Source organism: Delphinus delphis, chromosome X (assembly GCF_949987515.2).
Source record: "Delphinus delphis chromosome X, mDelDel1.2, whole genome shotgun sequence".
NCBI classification, from domain to species: Eukaryota; Metazoa; Chordata; class Mammalia; order Artiodactyla; family Delphinidae; genus Delphinus; species Delphinus delphis.
The window spans coordinates 106,433,765-106,457,431 of record NC_082704.1 but is presented as its reverse complement, the minus strand read 5'-3'; the positions used below and the strand labels follow the sequence as shown (position 1 = coordinate 106,457,431).

Sequence of the window (23,667 nt, the reverse complement as noted above, 5' to 3'; positions counted from 1 at the left end):
ATCAAGGACGCAGCAGTGAAGAAACCATGCCCATGCCTTAATGGAACCTATTGGATTCCCACGAAAATCTCAAAAATGCCTAACCATCTTAGATATGTTTAAAGTACTATTTTGACTTAACTGTGTGTATCTGCTGAGAGTTCAAAAAAATGAGGACTGAAAAGTAGTCACTGGATTTACCTGCTTAGAAGTCATTGTGGACTTTTGGTTGAGTGCTGGGATACAGTCCAGAATGGAGTGGTTTGAGAAGTGAGTGGGAGGTGAGGAAATGAAGTTAGCAAGCGTGAATCACTCTTTCAAGTGTAGCTGGAGACAGCATATGTAAAGAGCCTCTTAAAGAAGGGGAGCTATGGCAGAAGTTGGAAGGGAAGCGGGGTCAATGAGGCCTTTTTTAATATGGGAAAGACATAAGCCTATTTCAAAGCTCACGGGAAGGAACTAGTAGAAAAAGTTTGAGGCCATGGGGAAAGAGGGGATAAACAATACTAGGAAAAAGGAAAGGAAAGCCAGAACCCAATGGAAGCAATTGATCTTAGAGAGAGGAAGGGTCATGGCCTTGATTTTCACAGGAGGAGGAGGTTAGAAATGAATGGATGTGGGTATTTTTAGAGATATGGTGGCAGCAAGTTGAGGGTAATTTCCGTCTATGGCTTGGGGTTTTCTCTGCAAGATAGAAAACAAGGTCAGTAGCTGAAAGTCTTGTCAAGTGCTGAAGAAAGTGAGCGTTTGTCATTATAATATCTATGGGCTTGGAGGCTAATTGACAAGGGAATGAAGAGACTAGGTGGTAAACTGGAAACAATCTCTCTGGAATTTGGGTATGAAAGTGAAGAGACAGTCTCTTCCTCCCTTTTGTCTCTCTTTTGAGCTCACACTGGCTACATTTACATTTTAGAAGAATATGGATTACATAGAAGCAAGGATTTCTTAACTCCAAGAGTTGTTTGGCATCTGAATGGCTCATCAGAGGAGACTGAAATGACCTAGAATGGTTCAAAGAGAGGTTGGCATGATGTGATCTCCAAGGGTAACATGGCCTTAGAATTCCATCACGTATCTCAGTGGTCCTCAACCCTGGCTACATGGTAGAATCCCTGGAGGAATTCAAACATACCATGCCTAGGTCTCACACCCATAGATTCTCATTCCACTGGTCTGACAACGGGGTGGCCCACTCTAAATGTGGTCCTCACACTGGCAGCAGCAGCAACAGCAGCATCCCCTGGGACCTTATTAGGACAGCAGGCTCCACCCAGGCTCCATCCAGACTCCACCCAGACCTACAAGATCTGAATCTGTATTGTTCCAAGATCCCCAATTGATCTGTGTACAAATTAAAGTCTGAGAAATGCTGGGCTAAAGCATGGCCTAGAGCAGGGCCAGTCATGGGTACTTTTTAAAACTCCCCCAGGAAATTCTAATGTGCAACCAGACTTGAGAACCACTGCTACACAGAAAAAGAGATCCTTTTGAAACCGTATTAATTAAGCTCATGTGATAAAATGTCATAGTATTACACACACACAGAGAGTGCACGTAGAAACCGCTGAATCCAAACAAGGCCTGTAGTTGAGTTAATAGGATTGTACCAAGTCAGTTTCATGCTTTTTATCATGTACTGTGGTTATGTATGATATTATCATTAGGGGGAAGGTGAGTGATAAGACACATGGGAACTCTGAGCTGTAGGTACAACTTCTTGTGAGTCTTAAATCACTTTAAAAGAAAAAGTTAAAAAGAAAACATTTTAAGCTAAGAGAACGCCTGCCCAGGATAAGGAGCAGCTGTTGTCCATCATCATCTAAGAAATAAACGGGCTCCATCATTCATTCGGAGCGGAGCCATTGGAGGATTTAAAGCAGCGGGATGACAGGTTTGGATTTGTGTTCTAGAAAAATAAATCTGGTGGCAGTTTGGAGGATTGACTAAAAGCAGAAAAGATGAGTTAGGAACCTGTTTCTGTCATCCAGATGGATTATAAGGGCTAGAACCAAATCAGGAGCAATGGAAATGGAGCACGAGAGGATGGATTTGAGAGATTTTGGAGGCAGAATCCACAGGATGTGATGAATGATTCAAGGATTCGTCAACCTTGGCTGTGTGTGTAGGCCCCTGGGAAGCTTTTTCAAATACAGATACCTGGGCCCTTGCCAAGGGATTCTGATTTAAAGGTGTGAGGGGGAGCCCAGGCATCTGAGTTTGTGGAGTTCCACAGGTGGTTCCCATGGGCAGGGTTGAGAGCAGCTGGCTCCGACTGAGGAGGCGGGAAGTGCAGGGGAAACCTCACAGGTTTTCAGTCCAGTCGTGCTGGAACCACAGAGGATGACGAGGAGGCAGCAGAGAGGCAGCCAGGATAAATTAGGGAGGTAGCCCTTCCTCTTCCATTTGTTTTATGTTGAGTAAAACTGTAAGACTCTGAGTTAAAACGTGTAAAGCCATTATCCTTGCAACCTAGCTGTCTTCCCATGGCTTGTCTGAACATATATTTTTTAAATGAAAATAAAACCTTAGTTCGTTTGTGCCATCCAGACATAACTTCAGCTTATTTAAAAACAACGACAGGGACTTCCCTCGTGGCACAGTGGTTGAGGGTCCGCCTGCCAATGCAGGGGACGCGGGTTCGAGCCCTGGTCCGGAAAGATCCCACATGCCGCGGAGCAACTAAGCCCGTGCGCCACAACTACTGAGCCTGCGCTCCAGAGCCCGCACGCCACGGCTACTGAGCCCACGAGCCACAACTACTGAAACCCACGCACCTGGAGCCCGTGCTCCACAACAAGAGACGCCACCCCAATGAGAAGCCCGTGCAATGCAATGAAGAGTAGCCCCCGCTCGCCACAACTAGAGAAAGCCCGCGCGCAGCAACAGAGACCCAACGCAGCCACAAATATATAAATAAATAAATGTATTAAAAACTAAAAACGATGATGGCAGAAATTAACACAACATTGTAAATCAACTATACTTCAATTTAAAAAAAAAACCAACGACAACAGCAACTTTCTGTTAACCCCAAATTTTGAAGGATTTATACAAACAAGTCTTCAGGAGACTAGGCTAAATGCTTTGAGAACAAGGTGAAATTTCTTGTTTTTACTGCCGTTGGCCCCTCTGCACATTCTGGAAGCCCCTCCCAACCTTTCTCCCAAATCCACGCAGATGCTGTTCCCGTTTTCCTGTGAACAAGTCTTTCCTTTGGGGTTGCTGAGGCTGCTTTCTGGAATCCATCCAAAAGCTTGCTCCTGCCCGCCCCCTGCCCTCACCGCCACCACCACATCTCCTGGGTCACCAGGCCAGCAGGCGCAATGGAGCCTCCGCAGTCAGTGCTCACTGCTAATAAGCCCCCGGATTCCATAGAAGGGCTTCTGGGGCCGTGCACCATGCCCTCAGAGCTTCCAAGTCAGAAGTAGCCGACGGCTAGTGGTTTATCTTTTTCAGGGTGACCCGCCAATGCCACCAGTCTCCAGCTCGTAAAAACAATCTGGGGTTTCCCCACTGAGAGCTGTTTGCTACCTATTGGGACCTCTCTTCACAAAGCTGTGTGCAAAGCACCATGAAGGTGTTTCCATCTCAAAATGGTCTGTTCTTCAGCATTTCTGTTTTCCCCATTAAAGACATTTTTGACCCTTTTTAACTTAAAAAGAGAAGTTACAAAGCTCACCGATATCCATTATAATAGTGCAGAAGCACCTCATAACATATAATAAGCACATTACAGAGTGTAACAATGATTTAAGTGGTTAATGTGAGACGGAAAACACTAAGGTGACATTTACAGGGATACTTCTGTGTTTGTGTCTCAGCCTTTACCAGCTATGTTATTTACAAGGTAACAGAGTAATGCCTGGGCTCATCCATTTCTTAAATGAACCCGAACTAACTTTGAGATCTGCAGGCTGGTTTATATTGATTCTGATAAAGCTACTTCAGCATGGAAAAGGGGAGAGGAAATAATAGACTCAGAATTTAAAAATCTCCTTATTCCAAATTCCAAGGTCCTATTCTTTCTAGAACTGCCTATATTAATAACTGCCTGTGTATTCCCTTGAGAGCTGGGCTGGAAAAGCATTACAGGGCTGTTTTGTTTTGTGTTTAAATTGTCACAGCATCTTTACTTTTAGACATAAAAGTACATATACTCATTGTAGCAATCACCATTCCCCACGTGTTCTGGTACCTCTTGCTTGTCTGTTGGCCTTTTTGTTTGTTTTGCTTTCCCCCCCACCCCACCCCCCGAGTATTTGAGAACTACCTAGTTCTTTTGCTTGATCACTTCTCAGTACTTAACCAGGCTTTAGGCCATGCAAGTGGAAGCTGTTTAAAGCATGCTGGTGATGCCAAGGCGATTTGGGCAAGAGTGTGTTGGCTTGTCCAGAACGTTTCTGCCTTAAGTACTGTGTGCCTGCACTGTGCTGGGAGTGGGGATATAACAAAGAATAAGACTCAGAGAGCTGAAAGAAGATGTCCTTATAATATGGCAGGTGATGAGACAGATGTGTCCACACGCAGGGGACCAGAGAGGACCTTGTCTGCATTTCCAGGGCAGGCTTCCTGGAGGGGGTGATGCCTGAGCTGAGTCCATCGCTCCTCACAAGTCCAAAGTCCCAGAAGGGAGGGCTGGGGACCACAACTAGGCTGCTCACTCGGCAGCCCTTTCCAAAGCAGCCTCACTTTCTTATTAGTCCTGCTCTGCAGCAGCTTCTCCCCCTAAACAGAGAACATGGCTCTAAAAAGTGCCCTGCAGATCCTTCCTGCCTCACATCAAATAAGGCACTGCAAAAGATCATGCTTAGGAAACCTTGCCATTGTGCCTCCCACAAAAAGAGAAATGCTACTTCTCACAAAGAATAAAGCCCTCATGTCATGAGACAGGCGGTAGCTTTATGACAAGACACCACTAGACAGCCAGGGAGAATATGGGATTTCTACGCATTAAAACCATCATGTTCCTCGTGACTAGAAGCTCACAGGTGATTCTGATTGAGATGGGGCGAGGCTCCAACATTTACTAAGAACCTGTGATGTGTTCCTCTGCCAGGCACTCCATCTACGTTGTCCCATTCAGAAACCAACAGCACTCTAGATAGTAAGCCCATTTTGATGATGTGGAAACTGAAGCTCAAGAAGGGCATATGCTCAACGTTACCAGGTAGTCACCAGCTTGGCTGGATGTGATCACGTCTGTGTGGCCCCAATGTCAGGCTCTTCTCAGCACGCCAGGCTGCCTCTGGGGCTCTTCTGTTTGGCTTTCTTTACAAGCCAGCCCCACTTGTCTTGAACTTACATATTCTCTTAAAAATCAATAAAGAAAAGACCCAACAACCCAATAACCAAAGGGACAAACAGCTCAGACAGGCACTTTGGAAAAGAGGATAGCCAGATGGCTAATGAGCATATGCAAAGGCGCTAAGCTTCAGGCATCATGGAAGTGCACATTAAACCAAAATGACGTACCAGTACACACCCACCAGAATGGTAAAAAGTTTAAAGACTGATAATACCAAGTGTTGCCGAGGATATGGGGCAACTGGAACCCTCATACATCGATGGCGGGAATGTAAAATTGTACAATCACTTTGGAAAACTTAAACCAAATATATGCCTACTCTCTGATTCTGAAATTCCACTCCTGGTCTCTGTACCCAGTGCTATGCTGAGACTGGCTCCCACTGGCTCCTGAAAGCTGATTGGGCACATCTCTTCCTAACCCACATCCCCTTGGTAGCTTGAAACTGGTCATGGTGGCGGTATTGACAAATCGTACAAGTCAGAGCTATTTTTGTTAGAGAACTTACTGTTACACATTTACCAACACACCACTGCATATACCTGAGAGAAATGAGTACAGATGTCCACAAAAGGACTTGTACAAGAATGCCCATCGCGGTTTTATTGATAACAACCCAAAACGTCCACCGATAAGAGAATGAAAAAATACACTGTGGTATGTTCGTGCAATGAAATACTATGCAGCAAGAATTAAAATACAAGCTATAGATAAACACAACTGGGATGAATCTCAGAGGCCATGGGCTGAGTAAAAGAAGGCAGACGCAAAAGAGTACAGCTGACCTTTGAACAACACAGGGGTTAGGGATGCCGACCCTCCGCACGATTGAAAATCCATATATAACTTTACAGTTTGGCCCCCAGATTCGTGGTTCTACATCCACAGATTCAACCAACCACAGATCATGTAGTACCGTAGAATATACTTACTGAAAAAAACCCGAATGTAAGTGGACCCACACAGTTCCAACCTGTGTTGTTCAAGGGTCAGCTATACATACTGCATGATTCCATTTATTGCAAACTCAAGAATAAGCAAAGCTATCCATGTTGATAGAAGTCAGAATAACCTTCCCCTGGGGGTTATAGGGGTATTGACCAGAAAGGACACAAGGGGGCCTTCTGGGTGCAGCAGATGTTCTGTGTCTTGATCCAGGCAATGTTTATATAGGTACGTACATATAAAATTCATTGAGCTGTACACTTCAGATTTGTGCACTTTCCTATATACATGTTATACCTCAATAATGAACACTGTACACACATACACATTCTATTCAGTGACCCTGTTAAAAAGGCGGAAGCGTTAGGCCACCATCCCAGCAGAGCATCCAACAGTGGTGAGGACCGACATGAAGAAAAGCAGTCTGAATCTTGGCAGGCAGATCAGCTCAGTTTTACTGACATCTGACACACCACCATCATGGAGACTTTCAACACCTGTACTGGCAGCACATACTCCCTGGGCACATCACTGCCTGGGAAGGAATCCAGTGAACACATCAGCTGTCTCTCCCACACACCTACCACCGTAACAGCAGAAATCCAGAAATGTAAAGATAGGGACTCTCATCCAACATGGGTGACATTCCAGCACTTGCTGTCAACAGAGAACACTGAAGCCTGAGACCTTACCTGCTGAGATGTTCCAGAAGCATGCAAAGAGGCTGCTAACTGTGTCTCTGAGTGGTTTTTTTTTTCAAATAAAGGAAAGCCAAAGAAATGCCTGCTTCCTTTACCATCAGCAAGAAAGATGAGAGATCGTGTCATCTCATAGTTCATTCCTGGCAGGATGTAGGCCTAATCCTTTCTTGAGGGGTTACCGTGCATTCTTGTCACCAATATACCCTGGACCCAACATGTGATTGGCTATAAACCTTAACGAAGAGAATGAACTCTGCCCCAAATGAGGGAGAAGTGCTGTTGGGAGCATCCGGACATTTACATTCATGAACATATCAGAGCCACTTGAGAAATATTTGCTGCATACCTACTGCATGCAAGTTGGCAACATCAAAGAAATGTGTCCACCATCAAAAGACAATATGAAGAGAAGCTCAAAAGATCATAAATTTACTCCCTAAGGGTTGAGTTTTGACATAACCATTACTTGAATACACAAGAAACTGGGGGGTTGGTTTTAGAATGCTTTAGTATTTTGAGGAGACTTGGAAACTCTAATTCCAGAGGCTTTGAGTGTTATTAGACATCTTAGTTTGGGTTTCCCCAGAAGCAGACCTTAAAATAAGAAATCAAGTAAAGGTAGTTTATTTGGGAGTTGAAGGGCAACCAGAAGGGATGCAGGGCAGTGAGACAAAGGGGAAGGAGCCTCAAAGGGTATGTGATCAAGCAGACGAAGGCTGTGGGCAACTAGAGCACAACCCGCTGGGGAAGTTCTGGGAACCAGTTTAAAACACACTCACCCATGAGTAATCCCACCCATGGGGAGGGAGCTGGGTATTTCTATGCCAACTCCCATCTGTCATTGCTTGAGGTCTGCTCCCAGGGGACGTTAATTCCCCAGAACTTTTGGCCTGCCAAGCAGATGGCAAAGTGGGCTCTCTGACAAAGAGGGGTGGGTACTGGGATTCAAGGTTAGGTAGGTATGTTCTCAAGAGCTAAGGGCTGGAGGATATGAACAAGGTGCCAACCACATCTGCTACAGAGGAACTTGAAGCAACTGGCCAAGAACTTCTGCACTTGTATGGTCTATGACTGCACTTTACAATCCTACACACGGAAAAGTGAAAGGCCACACATCGGCTAGACCTGCATATCTATAAACATGCAGTTGATAGACGACACATTAAGACCCAAACGTAGGAAATGCAGTTCAAGTGTTTAATCAGTACTGCAGATTTAAAAGTTGTCATCGGCTTCTGCTACCTGACTTACTCCCTGGGCTAAGCTGTCCAAATCTGTAAAAAGGTAGAGACATCAACCTTCTGCCTCCTTCACGCCAGTATGACTACTCACTATGGTTCAGATCTTCATTTCACCAATGAACTAGTTACTGCATTAATATTTTAGTCCAGTTCCCCACCTCCACTCTCCAGTTTTCCCATTCCAGCTACCATGTTGCAGACAGAGTGATCTTCCTAAGACACAGTTCTGATCACCTCATCCTCTGTTTGAAACCCTTCACTGGCTCCCAAGTGCCGACAGGACAAAGCCTGTCTTCCAGCTTCAGCAGACAAGGCTTCGTGTGGTTTGGACCTTTCCTCTCAGTTCCCGGACCAGCCTGAATCACTTCCTTTTCCCCGACATCCGTTTTGTGCCTCGAGATTGCCCATGCTGTAGCCTCCACCTGATATAGTCTCCCCACCAGTTCCAGAACCCATGCCAAGCCTCTGCCTGTGGTTAATTTCTTGTCATTCTTCAAGTGCTAATTTAGAAGTCACTTCCTCAAGAAGACGACTTCCCTGGTGCCAGGAAGGTTGGTGTAGGTGCCCTTCCCTTAATATCCAGTATTTCTCCCATCTTAGGACTCCATGCAGATTTTGTAATTGCCTCTTTGCTTGTCTGTATCTCCCATAGTTTGAATGCTCTGTGAGGGCAGAGCCATACCTATCTTGTTCACATGGCTTGATGTAAGATTTACAAATAGTTACTAATACATATTTGTTGAATGTGAAAATCCTCCCTCATCTGGCCCGTCTCCTCTCCAACTTTGTATTTCATTGTACCCCCCACTGCTACACACACACACACACACACACACACACACACACACACACACACACCCCAACATACTAGACTCCGTGTACTCCCCCTTTACTCCTATTATAGAACTGTAGCACTTTACTTCACTCTATGGTTCGCCTGTGCTAACCAATTCTGACAATCTGCCTAAAGTCCCTCTACAATAAGTTTATTGAGGGTAAAACCATGTCAATATTCTTTATCTCCCCAGGGCTTATATTAATGCCCAGCATAGTGTAGACACCTAGTACATGTTGAGTAGATGGTTCACTGCTTTAACTGGTGATGAAATGCCTAAGACTTTTTCTGTGTGACCTCTAACTCCCAACGAAGCAAAAATGCTCTGGCCTCCCACCTGCCTGCGACCCATCACAGTCTTCACATCTGCGAGCCTTGAAAAATTTCATCAGCCAAGTCTGAGCGCCACTGTCGGCCTTAAAGCAAGACAGAATCACCCAGAGTGACACCTTTGGACATGGAAAGCAACCTCGGCTCCTGGCTGGACAAAGCCACATGTCAGTAAGACAACCAAGGGGAAGCTATCTGTCAATTCCAGCAAGGCCGGTGTGCTCAGGGCAGGAAGATGGAATGTTCTAAGGGTACTATGGAGATGAACTCCACCTCTGCAGGAGTGAACGGAACTAGGCTATGTGAGAGCTGAATCTTGCAAAACATCAGAGCCGTGACATGGAAAGAAGTTGCAACGGTGGGAAGGTAGGTGTGGTTGGAAGTAGATAGAGACGGAAGGAGTTTCTCCAGATTCCTTTCCCAGAGGCCTGTCTGATGACAGGATAGGATCACCTGCAACAGTCTAGGTTCCATCAGCAGTGATGGGTCTGCAAACCAAAGGACTGCCATCTCATGCCCATTGTGAGGCATAAATGGATGAAATCACATCAGTGCTTACCCCCTCTGAGACCCCCATACATAGGGAGAACATCCTGCTTTGCTTATGATGGTCCCACTCTATGCCTGGTATTCCTGTGAAATTACCAGTGCCCTCTTGCACTCTCAAAAGTGTTCCAGGGCTTCCCTTGTGGCGCAGTGGGTGATAATCCGCCTGCCAATGCAGGGGACACGGGTTCGAGCCCTGGTCTGGGAAGATCCCACATGCCGCGGAGCAACTGGGCCCATGAGCCACAACAACTGAGCCTGCGCGTCTGGAGCCTGTGCTCCTCAACGAGAGGCCGCGATAGTGAGGGGCCCGCACACCGCGATGAAGAGTGGCCCCCGCTCGCCGCAACTAGAGAAAGCCCTTGCACAGAAACGAAGACCCAACACAGCCAAAAATAAATAAATTAATTAATTTAAAAAAAAAAAACTGAGGGCTTCCCTGGTGGCGCAGTGGTTGAGAGTCCGCCTGCCGATGCAGGGGACACGGGTTCGTGCCCCGGTCTGGGAAGATCCCACATGCCGCGGAGCGGCTGGGCCCGTGAGCCACGGCCGCTGAGCCTGCGAGTCCGGAGCCTGTGCTCCACAACGGGAGAGCCACAGCAGTGAGAGGCCCGCGTACCGCAAAAAAAAAAAAAAAACTGAGACATAATTGGCTATAACATTATTTAAAAAAAAAAAAGTGTTCCAGTTTGCATGATAAATTATATGGTCACCTACATGGACAGCATTAACACCAGGGCCAGAATCTTCAAACAGACATGACACTGGATATAGGTACATGGGAGTTTTTATGTTAGTCTCTAAACTATTCTGTATTTTTAAAAAAACTTTTCCCCTCCAACAAACAAAAACACTAGAAAAAATTCAAACTACTCTATAATTACGCGTAACACATAATTATTTTTAACACATAATTACCCAATTATTTTTTAACACATAATTACCCAATCTCCTACCTAAATTGTTTCTCTGCTCTTACATTTTTTACATTGTATTCTAACCATATCCGTCTGTCTAATGAGGTCAGCCATTTGTCTGCAGTGTGTAAGTGACAGGACTAAATTCAATGTCATCTGTTTATTTAAGATGGAAATGATATGCAGGTAGAACAGTAGCCTTTGGGTACAAATGAAGTATCATTCAATGTCACCAGAGAAAATATAAATCAGCAAGAAGGAACAAACACTGAAGGTTCAGTCAGCACGGCTTTGTCGGGCTTCCTCTATGTACCATACAGTATGGAGTGAAACAGAGTCCCTGCCCTCATGGAGCATTTATATTCCAATGTTAAACTGCCTTTGTGGCGGAGTGATAGCCAAATCCTGTACACCCCCAACTTAAATCTCATGTTTTGCAATAAACCCCCAAATTGCCGGCCCTTTTCACAAACATGTTCTATAACGTATTTTTTTCTTTTTCCTTCTGCGTGTGTGTATGGGGGGTGGGGGGAGAGTCACATAGAAAACACACAAGATGCAAAGGATGCTATCTGGACCGATGAAAGGCTTGTCCTCATACATCTGTTTTCGGCATCTCCAGCTAGTGGCATGTGCTTGTCACTAGTAATGAGATTGTAGCTTCTCTCTGAGGTCTCTATCATAGATAGCTGGCATTTGCTGGGTCTCACTGTTCAGTACAGGTCAGAGTCTTGCTGCTTCCCCTAGGCTGCTTTGTCACGTTTGACCCCTTGATTTTGCTACGTCATCACCACTTTTATTTTTTTTATTTATTTTTTTTTTATTTTTTATTTTTTTGCGGTACGCGGGCCTCTCACTGTTGTGGCCTCTCCGGTTGCGGAGCACGGGCTCCGGACGCGCAGGCTCAGCGGCCATGGCTCACGGGCCCAGCCGCTCCGGGGCATGTGGGATCTTCCCGGACCGGGGCACGAACCCGTGTCCCCTGCATCGGCAGGCGGACTCCCAACCACTGCGCCACCAGGGAAGCCCCATCACCACTTTTAATTCATAACTGCCCCTAACCATGTCATTCTGTGGCTTGACCATGCTTAAGCCTAACACCCCAGAACAAGTTTATCAATATCCAAATGGCCAAAGCACAGAGATGAAGGGGTAAGGTCTTTACTGTGCCAAAAAAACCCCACTGGGAGACAATCTTCTGAGCCCAAGATTTAAATCTGGGCCGATCCACTTACTAAATTTGTGACTGTGGGCAAGTTAAGTTCCTTGAGGCTCAGTTTCCTCACCTGTAAATGCAATGTAACATTGACCTCTCTGAACTGCTGTGAGGACTGAATGAGATGATAGATGCAGCATTCTCTGCACAAAGCCCAACCCTTCATAGGCAGTTAACACCTTTTAGTTTCCTTCTTTCGCCCACACCACAGTCCCCTTCCTAGTCGGATGTGCACGGTAATCTAACTGGGAAGCTAACCTGAAAAAGGTGGAATGGTTTCAGGCTGGGAGTTTATCCTGGAATTAGGGAGTGCAACTTGTAAACACATACAGTCCAGCTCTTCTCTTCAATTATGTGTATTGGTGCATGCTATTAACCCCATTTACCCTTTAGTCTCTAGTAAAGATGGGAGCAAAAATCTGTCACCTTTACATTTCATTGAAGATACTTTTCAAGAAACACTGAGGAAGTTCTATGGGTAAAAGAAAAAAATTAAGGGGGACAAGGCAAAACAGAGGATAGAAAGGGGGTTTTTTGTTTGTTCATTTTGGTTTTTTTGCTAACAAACCTTTACTGGGTAGCACTTGCGTGTCAGAGACTATATCGAGCAGTTTCCGTTCAATTTCTCACTTATCCTCCAACAATCCTAAGGAGATAGGTACTATGATTGACCTCATTTTACTGATGAGGAAGCTGAGGCACAGAAAGAGCTATTAAGTAACAGCTTAGTGTTCAGGATCACATATCTACTAAGAGCCACAGCTGGCAACTGAGTCCAGGCAGTCTGTCTTCTCCACGCCACACGAGGCCACCGACATTGGCACCTCCCAGAAAGGTCAAGGCCCTAGCAAGCTGAATCACAGAAACTATCATGGCCTTGACCATTTGCTCTGTAAGACTTCTTTTCAGATCTGGAAAAGGAGGGCAGCAGCTGAGACACTCCTGTGATTTTTAAGGTCAGTAGCTTTGTAAGGTCAGTAGTTTGGGAAACAGAAAAAAACAGAAAAAAAACCATTTCCAGGAAAAAGATGCACTATCAGGTAACACACTCTTTTATGAATTAAATCAAGTACTTGCTCTTATAAAGCTCATGGTCCACCACTCAGGAGTGCCGCCGCCATGTCATTAGGCGGAACTTTTTCCTTGCTCCGTGCCCATTACAAACTTAGTGAATCCTTTGAAGGAAAAAAAATTGCCAAAGATCTCGTCTGATGAAGACACTTGTTCATAATTTTGTAGATTTAATATTGTTATCAATTATTTGCAGTTCCAAATAGATCAGGGATGTGGGTTATATAGCATTTTTTTCCCTTAAGCTGAAAACTGCTAAAAGTGTGCATTCCAGTTGCATGCAGGGACTCATGGCCACAGTATCTGCAAGTCTCAGTTTTGCTCGTGGAAAAGGGAATGAGTGGATATTCTAGCCCCAAACTGTTGTCTTTTTCCTAAAAGCCTGTCCTGGTACCACCAAACTGGTCCTTGGAAACCAAATAAAATTGTCTGTGACCCCCCTCCTCCCAGGGGAGTTCTGGCAGGACTCTTGGAAAGGAGGAGGGGCTAAAAGGGGAAAGAACAGACCCTCGCTGAAGGTTAGGTGATCCACATAAAACTGCCAATACTGAACCACTCTTTTACCTATAGAAGTGGAAATTTCATATGGTTTAACCCAATATTAAATGCCAGACCACAAACCTTTTTTATGTTATCACACTTGATCTTCATAATGACCCTATGAGGTCAGGTTTATCCCCATTTTACAGATAATGAAACTGAATTAAATGCCTGAAGTAACTGTCTTAGTTTGGTTTCCCGCTAAAGTTGACGCAGAGTCAAGGAACTGATGCAAGTAGTATATGTGGAGGACAACCCCAGGAAGCACTGATAAGATAATGGCAACAGGAGCCGGGGAAGGGAAGAAGTAAGTTATGGGGACATTGTCAAGCCGGTTACTCTGTGGGCAACTGGAGCCTAATCCCACTGGGCAACTCCAGGAGCCAATGAGGAACACATGTTGCAGAGTCAGCCCACCTTGGGGACAAGGGAGCTGGGCTATTTATACACAAACTGTTTTGAGTCATCGATCCAGGCTGCTTGGGATTGAGATAGTACGTTAATGCTTCATTATTTCCACATCAGGCTGGAAACAGGGCTGGTGTGCACTGAAGTGGTAAGGAGATAGGGGCAGCTATCTATGCCCTGAAAGCTAGCACTAAGCAGCAGGATTTGAACTGGTGGCATTCTGACCTCATAGCCCATGTCCCTCCCACTACAGCACAAGATGTTGCCAAATCGTGGGAAAGATCACGGGCTCCAGGAGAATCAGGAATCAATTGTAGGGTTGTGTCTGGACAGCTGGAAGATACTAACCACTCCATGCTTCCCTGCTGAATAAGAACTACATTTGTGTAGCCCTCTAGAGTTTACAATATGCATGCACATCTGTCACCTCACTGGCCCTCATCATGCCCGTGAGACAGACTAAAATCCATTCACTCACAAGATTATTATGGTCATGTGTTTACGCCATAACTATTGAGTATATGTTTCAGGAACTAAGTAATGGAGATGTAGAAGTAGACCAAAGAGACAAACACTCCAGCATGGTAAAACATACTCTAGTGGGGACAGCAGAATAAAGAAACTAATACGTATATATTACATATAATGTAATGCCATATCATAGTTGGTGCCATGAAAAACTTAAAACAAGCAAAGATGATGGTGATGACGAGGGATGCTATTTTTTAACTTGGGGGTGGAGTCAGGGAAGATGATTACATTTGAGCAGGGAAGTGAAGGAAGTAAGGCTATCTGAAGGGAAGACATTCCAGGCAGACTCATGGCAAAGACAGGCAGTGTGACTAGGGCACGGTGAGATAGGAATCCGTAGAAAGTGCCAGGGGCAATGGATCATCTTGTTGGCTACAGTCAGGACTTGGGTTTTTGCTCTCAGCACGATGAGGAACCACTGGAGACTTTAGGGCAGGGAAGTGGCATGGTATGTGTTTTCCAAAGTTCATTCTTTATTTATCTCTAACTCATGTGGCCAGCAAGACCCAGAACAAGGACTCAAACTGAAGTCTTCTGACTCCTGATCCAGTGCTTTTCCCACTTAGGTTCACAGTTGTTCTCCAGACCTAGACGTCCTCGGTATCCTTTTTTTAATTTTGTCTGTCCCCTTGCATAGTTATTTGTGTTCTCCTGACCAGATCTTAAAAGGGTTGTTGGCAGTTCCCCAGGCATTCGGCTCCTTGGGACTTCTCTTTGCCTCTTAGCCAGTCAGCTTTAATATTCTTCCATTTCTGAGAGCATCCTGTTCTCTTAGTTACCTAGCAAAACTCATGACCCACAAACTTGCTCAAGCAGAGTTTAAGCTTGACCATGAAAGTCAAGTGAGGACAGCAGGATTCAAAAATAACCACTCTAATCAGAAAGTTTAACTTTACAGATTTCCAGGAGCCTTCATATCAAGGAATTTTTTTTTTTTTTTTTTTGGTAATCAAGAGCAAGCCAAATTTTCTCCCAGACTACGGGAAAAAAGAGAGCATTGAACCTGTGGTTCATTGCATTCTGTCTCATCCAGACCAACGTGGAATCAGGCAAAAGTTGCAATGAGATATTGCAATTGCCTTTTCCTTCGTCATTACTATATTTTGTTTGGAAAATCGCAGATTTATTTCCTTCAAATCCAAAGCTGCGATGTCTTTTCAGTCAAGGCTGCAAAGACAAACAACCTGTTTGGGGAATTACAATGTGGGGCTTTTAGTGTCAGCACCCACAAAACACTGTTTACCCCCTGGTAAAGCAAGGAGAGAAACAGAAACATTCCACTCTCCCAGACCTGCACTGGCACTGCAGTACTGACAAAGGTAACCGTTTGGGTTTTCTGTCACTGGAGCAGGTCAGCATGACACCAGGCACCTGTGTGTAAAGGAAGCGTGTGGATAGTCACTTGTTTAGCTATATCCACAGCTTAAATTTGGTGTCCTCCGAACACGTTATGTTTCAAAGGCAGAATGATATTTCTGTCCACTTATTAAGGCATGACTAACTTGCTTTTGGCTGCACTACAAATGAATCACAGTAACAATCCCCAACTTGCGACTGATGTTCTGATGTAATACACTTCTATTAAAAGAAGAGGAAAGAGAGTGGGTGAGAGTGAGATCATGCAGAGACAGAACATAAAACCGAGGGAGCTAGCGTAATTGATGAACTGCAGACACCAGATCCATCCACTTCAAGGTGCTTTCTTGTGTCCTGGGTGAGGATACCTTGCCAGTCCGTTCCTACCCACTTACAGTGGCAGCATATAGACCCTGGTCAAGGCCTGGAATTTGGAGGGGACTCAGTGAAGAAAACACTTCATTCGGGCATGAAAACCAGATATTCCTTGAAAGCATTTTAAAGCAATTTTGATTTAGCATCACTTTGAAGGTAATATTTGGGGGCAAATGATATAGGTTAGAAAGGCAAACCAATAAGCTCCCCTTTTAAACTGTTCCCATGTGCGCAGCTTATTTGGGAGTGGCAGAAGGAGGGGGCGGGAAGGTGAGATAAGGAAAGGAAGGCAGCTGATAAAGGTAGTGCCATCAGACTGATCCCCCCTGGGGACCCCCCACCTCCTCTGAGCCTCCGGCACAGCTGAGCTTGCTGGGGGACAGCGTGAGGTGTTAATTGCCCTGCCTTAATGGCCTTCCTGCCTTCTCTCTCCCCTTTTTCAACAAGAAACAAATACAAAAAGAGCTGGAAGGTATGGAAAAGCTCTTCTGAACCCACAGGTATTTTTTCCTACGTCAATTACCACTCAGGAGCAGACACTTCCTTCCTCCCAGTTCCCTTCTGTACTCTCCTCTACAAGGTGCCCCTGCTGTCTTCTGAGGAAGATCTGAGTGTGCCAAGGAGAGGCAGAGAGGAAATTAGACTCTGGCCTGTCGTGACCAGCAGCCCACACTGGCTTTGTCCCAGGCTCTGGCAGAAGGGGATTATAAGAGCCAGTGCCTCCCCAGCACGGGAAATCACTCAGAAGAGGGAATCTTTTTTTTTTCCCAGTAAACCTATTTTCCCTATCCTGTGGTTTTCTTTCTGGGTTTCATCTACTATCAGATCTGTCACTGACCTAAAAAGAACTTCAGTGTGTTGGAAAAGCATACTTCAAGCAGCTGTAATAAATCTCAAGTTGATATTTATGAAGTTCACTTTCTCTCACTGAGGATCTGATTGTATACTTTGTGGGTGTCACTCATCTTCGAATCATGTCATGTTAGAACCAAATTGTCCGTGGAGATTAGCTAGACCAACCTCCTTTTTTTACTGAAAAATCTGAGACATGAAGAAGCAGAGTGACATTCCTAGGGTCTCCGACACTCCTACCTAAGCAGCAAAAGCCAGACTCGAAGTCAAAACTTCCTATTACTGGATTCCATTATGCCCCCCGGTCTTTTTTCTTGGTAAGGCGGTTTTAGAAGTTTCATTTGGCAACTAAAGAGGCTGGATGGAGAATAAGAAAATTCAGTAAGTTCAAAACCCATCCCCTTCATTACCTGTTAACATTGCCATGTTCCGTTGCTGCCTAAAGATGAAGTTTGGCTGTTTGGATTATTTCTGGTCTCTCTTAATGGACCCCAGATCCCCAAATGTGGCCATCCCACAGTTCAGTCACATCAAGGCCGGTCATTTGAACCAGGTGGGCTGACAATTCTTCATTCTTCCCCAAAAGTTCTAAAGCTGCCCTGGTCTAGACTCGTTAGGCCTCAGCTGCTCCAGCTATAAAACGGGAATCACGATTTAACCATGTCCATAGAGTCTTGTATTGAAGAAATTTTGAAAACTATATAGAGAGTGCTTAGCAGACGAGTTACTATTACTGTCATCATTCTTAGCCTGAAGGGTGATGAGAGAAAAGAATCTAACAATTTAAACAGTATGTTCAGAGCCCTAGAACGAATCTCAATTTAACATTCACTTTGGCCTCTTTGGCGGCAAATACAATAATAATAAACATATTGCGATCAAGACTGACATTGGATTAGGCTTTACTAGAGCGCTCGGCATTGTTAGAATAGCCCCTTTGTTTTGGACGTCAGATCTCTTATGTGATTTTCCATGTGTAAGTGTGAGCACCCTAAATTCAGGGAAATTATCCTATTTTGACAACACAGTAGATTTGATGAGTACTTCTTCAATGTGTGTTGAGTGAATAATCCAAAATCTGTACATAGTTATAGAAACGTGGATTATATGCTGATTCACATGACAGATTCAGACTACATTAAGGGTCAGGACTATGACTTTATGTCACTTCCCTCTCCTTTTCTTTTCTGAGGGTCTCTAATAATAAGCTTACAGGGATTGAGATTGTCCATTTCATGGACTGAGGTGTCTTGGTCACCATCTCACTATCATGCTATGATGTCTTCCTATCTTTCTTTACCCCTTCTGCCCCTAAGAACAAAGATTAAAGACAAAGATGAAGTCACTGTAAACTAATTTGTCATCGTTTTCACGTTGCTTTTCTTTTTCAGTGCAGAAATTTAAAGTGAGTATAAAGCAAAAAAACAAAAGCATAGCTTTGATCTCTGGCTTCCATTTTCCCCTGTGAATATAATCTAAGATCACCTACTAATGCCTCTGCTGTCCTGAGTGGGGCTCCTTTAGGAAAGTAAATCAAGGCATTCTAAAACCCTGTACAGGTAGATGTCCAAGTAGCACGTGTAGTGTGTCTGCCTGTGGCTCTGTGGACAGCCAAGAGTAGAATGTGTGTGTATCTGACGTGTAGGCGTAAGAACCAAAGATCAGAAGTGAGTAATCCCAAAAGCCCCAGGAGGGAGTCTCCATTCTCCTTTCCCATACCTCTCATTATCCTCGCACCTCTTATCCCACAGTAGAATCCCAGTAGACTCCCCCTGCCAGGTGGGTGGCCTCAGCCAACGCCCCTTCTCTGGCTGCTTTTTCACCCAGCATCTCCCTGCCACTGAGAAGCGAGAGTGACACATGTTCTACCCACCTTCCCTTCGGAAATTCAAAGCAGGTGAATCTCACAGCAGTTCTGGTACTGAGAATTAAGAAACCTTCCCTCTCAAACTTCAGTAAGGTTCTTATTTTCCAAGCCTCCCTCCTATGAGCTGGTGGTACAGGGGTTAACAGCATGTCTGCTTTCTTTGGTCTGTGGTCCCAGGGGGTCCCAGCAGTAGATCGGCAGAGTTGGCAGATCACTAAATAGTTTACAACTCCCCACCCAGCGTGGCATGGTCGCCTTAGAGAATGGATGGAAAATATCCCCTTGCTATAACTGGGTTCAGCCCTGTGACTTAGCACCATCTTATTTGGCAATCTTTTTCTCTTGACATATTTAGTAATCACTCTAAGGGAGATTTATTAGACTGTTCATGGGAACAAACAATGCACTAAATATTACACATATGCATGCTTTCAATACCACTCCTTTTCTAGCCTATTCTGAAGCTTGCCCCCAAAGTCTTTCTTTTAACTCCCTCTTGTCTTTAAATTCCTCTTGGTTCTTCTCTCCTCCAAAGTAACTTTTCATATTTTGGAATTTTTTTTGTAGTTAGGCGTTCTTTTAATCAAAATTCACTGGGCCAAGGTTAGAGAAGAATGGATGAAAACACACTCTCAGTGTTTACGGGTTGGGGCCCGTGAGGAGACGTGAGGAAGGAGGACTTTGACAGCTGGTGCCCCTCAGACATTTTCAAAAAACATAGTATCCCACTCACTCTGGCACATGCATGCACAGGAAAATGTCTCAGCAAATAATCCAGCTACAGCAGATTTAAGAGCAAATCTATCAGGGTCATGGAGACGCTCAGAAGGTTATGAGCTATAATGGCACAGCAACAGTACGGCAACTCCGGATACGAGGCTTTTATTCCCTTTAAGTGTGAAATGTTCTTCGTTCATCAGGTATGTAATAACGGCTAGCTCTGCTCGTGGGAGAGCCCTCTCAGTGCCAGGCATGGACCTAGATGTGCTCATTTGTTTAACACTCAGCTACATGTCCACTAATGGCCTCATTTCACAGAGAGAAGGCCGTATTTTCTCACCTTAGACTAGATTACACACGCTCCTACATGTCTGAACTTGAGCCCTTGTCATTTTTTAGAGGTGGGGCGGTGAAAGCACAAAACCAGGATTTAGTTGCTAGCAAGAACCTTCATCTAGCTCCTGGTATTGCCAACCTAGAGGCGTATGGTGAGGGGCCAGGAGCACAGGTTCTGGAACCAGACTGCCTGGTAGAGCCCAGCTCTGTGTGGCCTTGGGCAAGTGACTTGGCTTCTCTGTGTCTCAGCTTCCTCGTCTGTAAAATGAGGCTAGTATTTGTACCTACTTTAGAGTTTCTTGTAAGGATTAAATGACTTAATCCATATAAAGGGCCTAGAACTGTGCCTTGCACGTAGTAGGGGCTGTTAAATGAGCGTCTGTATTCCCATGTGCACTTGGATCACAGGCATACAGAACTCGGGCACAGCAAATGTGATTTAGGGCAAGGTGTGCGGAATAAATCCTACTGTGTTCCCTTAGCATGACTGCCATGTATCCCAGCCAAGCTCTGCAGTTACAGCTCCCTTCCCACGGAAGCAGAGAATACAAGAGCCCTCAAGGTGAACCGCTTGTCTTTTATGTCACAGAGTGACTACATTGAATGGGGAAATCATTTAGCTGCCCTACAAATCGGCAGCAAGGGATGGGCCTACAGGGGGCCTGTGCACTTGGAATTGCACCTTAGTTCACTTCTTACATTTTCAAGGGGAGACCTTATACTGGGGTGGACCAGTATACGATTTTCAGATATTTATAGACCAACTGAGTCACACATAAAGAACACACAACGTGTAGAAATAATGGTGGTGCTCCTCAAACTTTAGCTATATCAGAATCCCCCGAAGGGCTTGTGAAAACCCGGATTCCTAGGCCACACCCCAGAGACTGTGACTTACCAGGTCTGAGAATTTTCATTTCTGACAAGTTCAAATCTGTGTTTTACATCCTTACTACCCACTTCTGATGTAAGGTTATAACATTTAATTTGAACTCTTTAGCTTAGAGATGGCATGAGTGACCCCCTTTCCCCTCCCCCACAAAAAATAGAGACGTTTGAATCCACAGAGCTAATGTCACTTAGTACTGTCTTATTTTTGGTAATCAACACTGACTCTCATTTTTTCCCCATAGTTGCATGCTGCTGTGACCAGGATCCAGGTTCCAAGGCCTGGATTTAATTACACATTTGCTCACATATGTATCCTGAATAACGATAAGACTTGCATCGTGGACGACATAGTGCATGTCCTGGAGGAGCTAAAGAATGCTCGGGCCACCAACCGGACCAATTTTGCTATCACGTACCCGATCACTCACTTAAAGGACGGGAGGGCAGTTTACAACGGGCATCAGCTTGGAGGCGTCACCGTGCACAGCAAGGACCGAGTGAAATCCGCAGAGGCCGTCCAGCTCACCTACTACCTGCAGTCAATCAACAGTCTCAACGACATGGTGGCAGAGAGGTGGGAGTCCAGCTTCTGCGACACCGTCCGACTGTTCCAGAAATCTAACGGCAAAGTCAAAATGTACCCTTACACGTCCTCCTCACTGAGGGAAGATTTCCAGAAGACCAGCCGCGTATCAGAACGCTACCTGGTCACCAGCTTGATCCTGGTGGCCACCATGGCCATCCTCTGCTGCTCCATGCAGGACTGCGTCCGCAGCAAACCCTGGCTGGGCCTGCTCGGGCTGGTGACCATAAGCCTGGCCACTCTCACTGCGGCCGGGATCATCAATCTTACTGGTGGGAAATACAATTCCACCTTCCTGGGAGTCCCTTTCGTCATGCTAGGTAATTACTACCCTTTGTTTTTCTGTTTCCTCCTTCTGGTGGTGGTGACTGGGTTCCTAAAAGGCAAGCAGAAGCCGTCTAACAAGTTTGTTTCATTTATGGCTTCCTCCTCTTGCCCAGAAGCCCTGGGGCCAGTTCTATAAGGTGGTGTTGGGTCACAAGAGGCAGCCTTATCTGGTAAATGTGCCGGAAGTCCAAAGCCCTGGGTTCCAGGCCTGGTTCTCCATTAAGTAGCTGCATGGTGTTGAGCAGATATTAATCTCTGTGCTCCAGCGCCTTAGGCTGGGCTTCCCCAGAAGCAGACCCTGAGACAAGGATTTAGATACAAGTACTTTGAGACCCGAGCATGGGAGTGAGGACATGAAACAGGGAAGGAAGACGATTCGGGGTATGCTAATCAGCATAAGCTGTGGGCACCCGTGGCTTAGTCCCACTGGGGACCTTTGAGAGACCTCAGAGGTCTCCTTGAGGGGTGAGGAGGCTGAAAGCTGTGCAGTGTACCCAGAAACCCTATGTATGATTCATTGAGGGTTCTCCCCCGAGTCATTAACGCCCCAGCACTTCCCAGGGAAGACCAAGCACATTCCTGCAGCTGGAGAAATCCCTCAGGTTACCAGTATTTGGAGTAAGAAGACTTCCGTGAGCTCAAGAATGGGGAACGGGAGGGCACAGAGGTTGGGCGCGAACAGTGTCCACTGGCCTCGGTTTCCCTACCCGATGGACTGAGTGGATGCGAACATCACACAGAACGATATGGTAAACGTACGAGAACTCTGAAGCCAACAAGTGAGACATAAATAAGAAGGTAACTTTTTCCTGTCTTTGCTATGAACTCAGGAGAACGTTTTAAAATGATAGTGTGAGAATCCCACTATGTTCTCTCTTGGAGGCTGCAGGAACTTCCTGATAGAGATAATTGTCAACGTAACGCTGTAGTGGTCATAACATAATGTCAGTTGCTCTGTCCATCTGATTTTGAAGGTGCCATGCCCAGCAAACCTGATGGCAGAGTTCTTGTGGGCCAAGGATTCAGTTAGCTTCCCCCTCTTCTTTGGCAACTTCTCATCAATCCCTTTAGCAAAATTAAAATGGCATTTGGAATCAGATGCTGACATGACAAATGAAGTGGCATTTCTCATTGGCTGAGGAAAAACTATGGTGGAGTTCATTAGTATGCCTTGTGTCCTGTTTGGGGGTAGTAGAAAAGAAAGGAATTTACTCGGGAAATCTCAGCTGCATGATGGTTAAATGATAACGTGCGGGGCTGGCGGAGCCACAGAACTACGTGCGGCCTTCCATGCCCTGCGGCCTGTGGGAACTGAAACCCAGGCAATAAACACATACTAGCAGCCTTGGTGGAAAAGCGGGGCACTGTGCGGAGACCGAGCATGCTGCGCAATTACCAGATCGGTTTACTCATCACTGCCGAACTCAGCACAGGAGAGGCTGCCATACTTCCTCCGGAACTCAGTCTGTTGAGATGGCAGCATCACTTGCCTCTCTAAGATAACCCCAAGACGATGTGGGTCAGCTGTGGAATACAGGGCGGTTCCTTGAGGCGTGAGTAAGGACTGGTTAGGAGGAGCTTCCATGGAGGCCTGAGTCAGGATTTCAATTAAAATGTTCTGCTCATGATTAGTCAGATGCTTGGGGGGTTGTTTTGTTTGTTTGTTTGTTAGCTTTCCATTTTAAAAATAGTGTATTTTTTAATGTGATTGTTTTTGTGGGAGGAAGATAAATGGGGATAAGGGTTTATGGGAAACTGAAGGGAGACAGGTTCTTAAGGGGAAGAAAAAAGG

At 45.4% G+C, this 23,667-nt stretch overlaps 1 protein-coding gene across 1 annotated transcript in view; it reads left to right on the top strand.

Annotated features, from left to right (window-relative positions):
- Nucleotides 1-23,667, top strand: part of PTCHD1 (patched domain containing 1) — a 50,547-nt gene that overhangs the window by 15,799 nt on the left and 11,081 nt on the right. Inside the window, exon 2 of the mRNA XM_060002147.1 lies at nucleotides 21,208-21,868. Within this exon, the coding sequence (XP_059858130.1) occupies nucleotides 21,208-21,868 (661 nt within the window). The remainder of the gene's footprint in view (nucleotides 1-21,207; nucleotides 21,869-23,667) is intronic.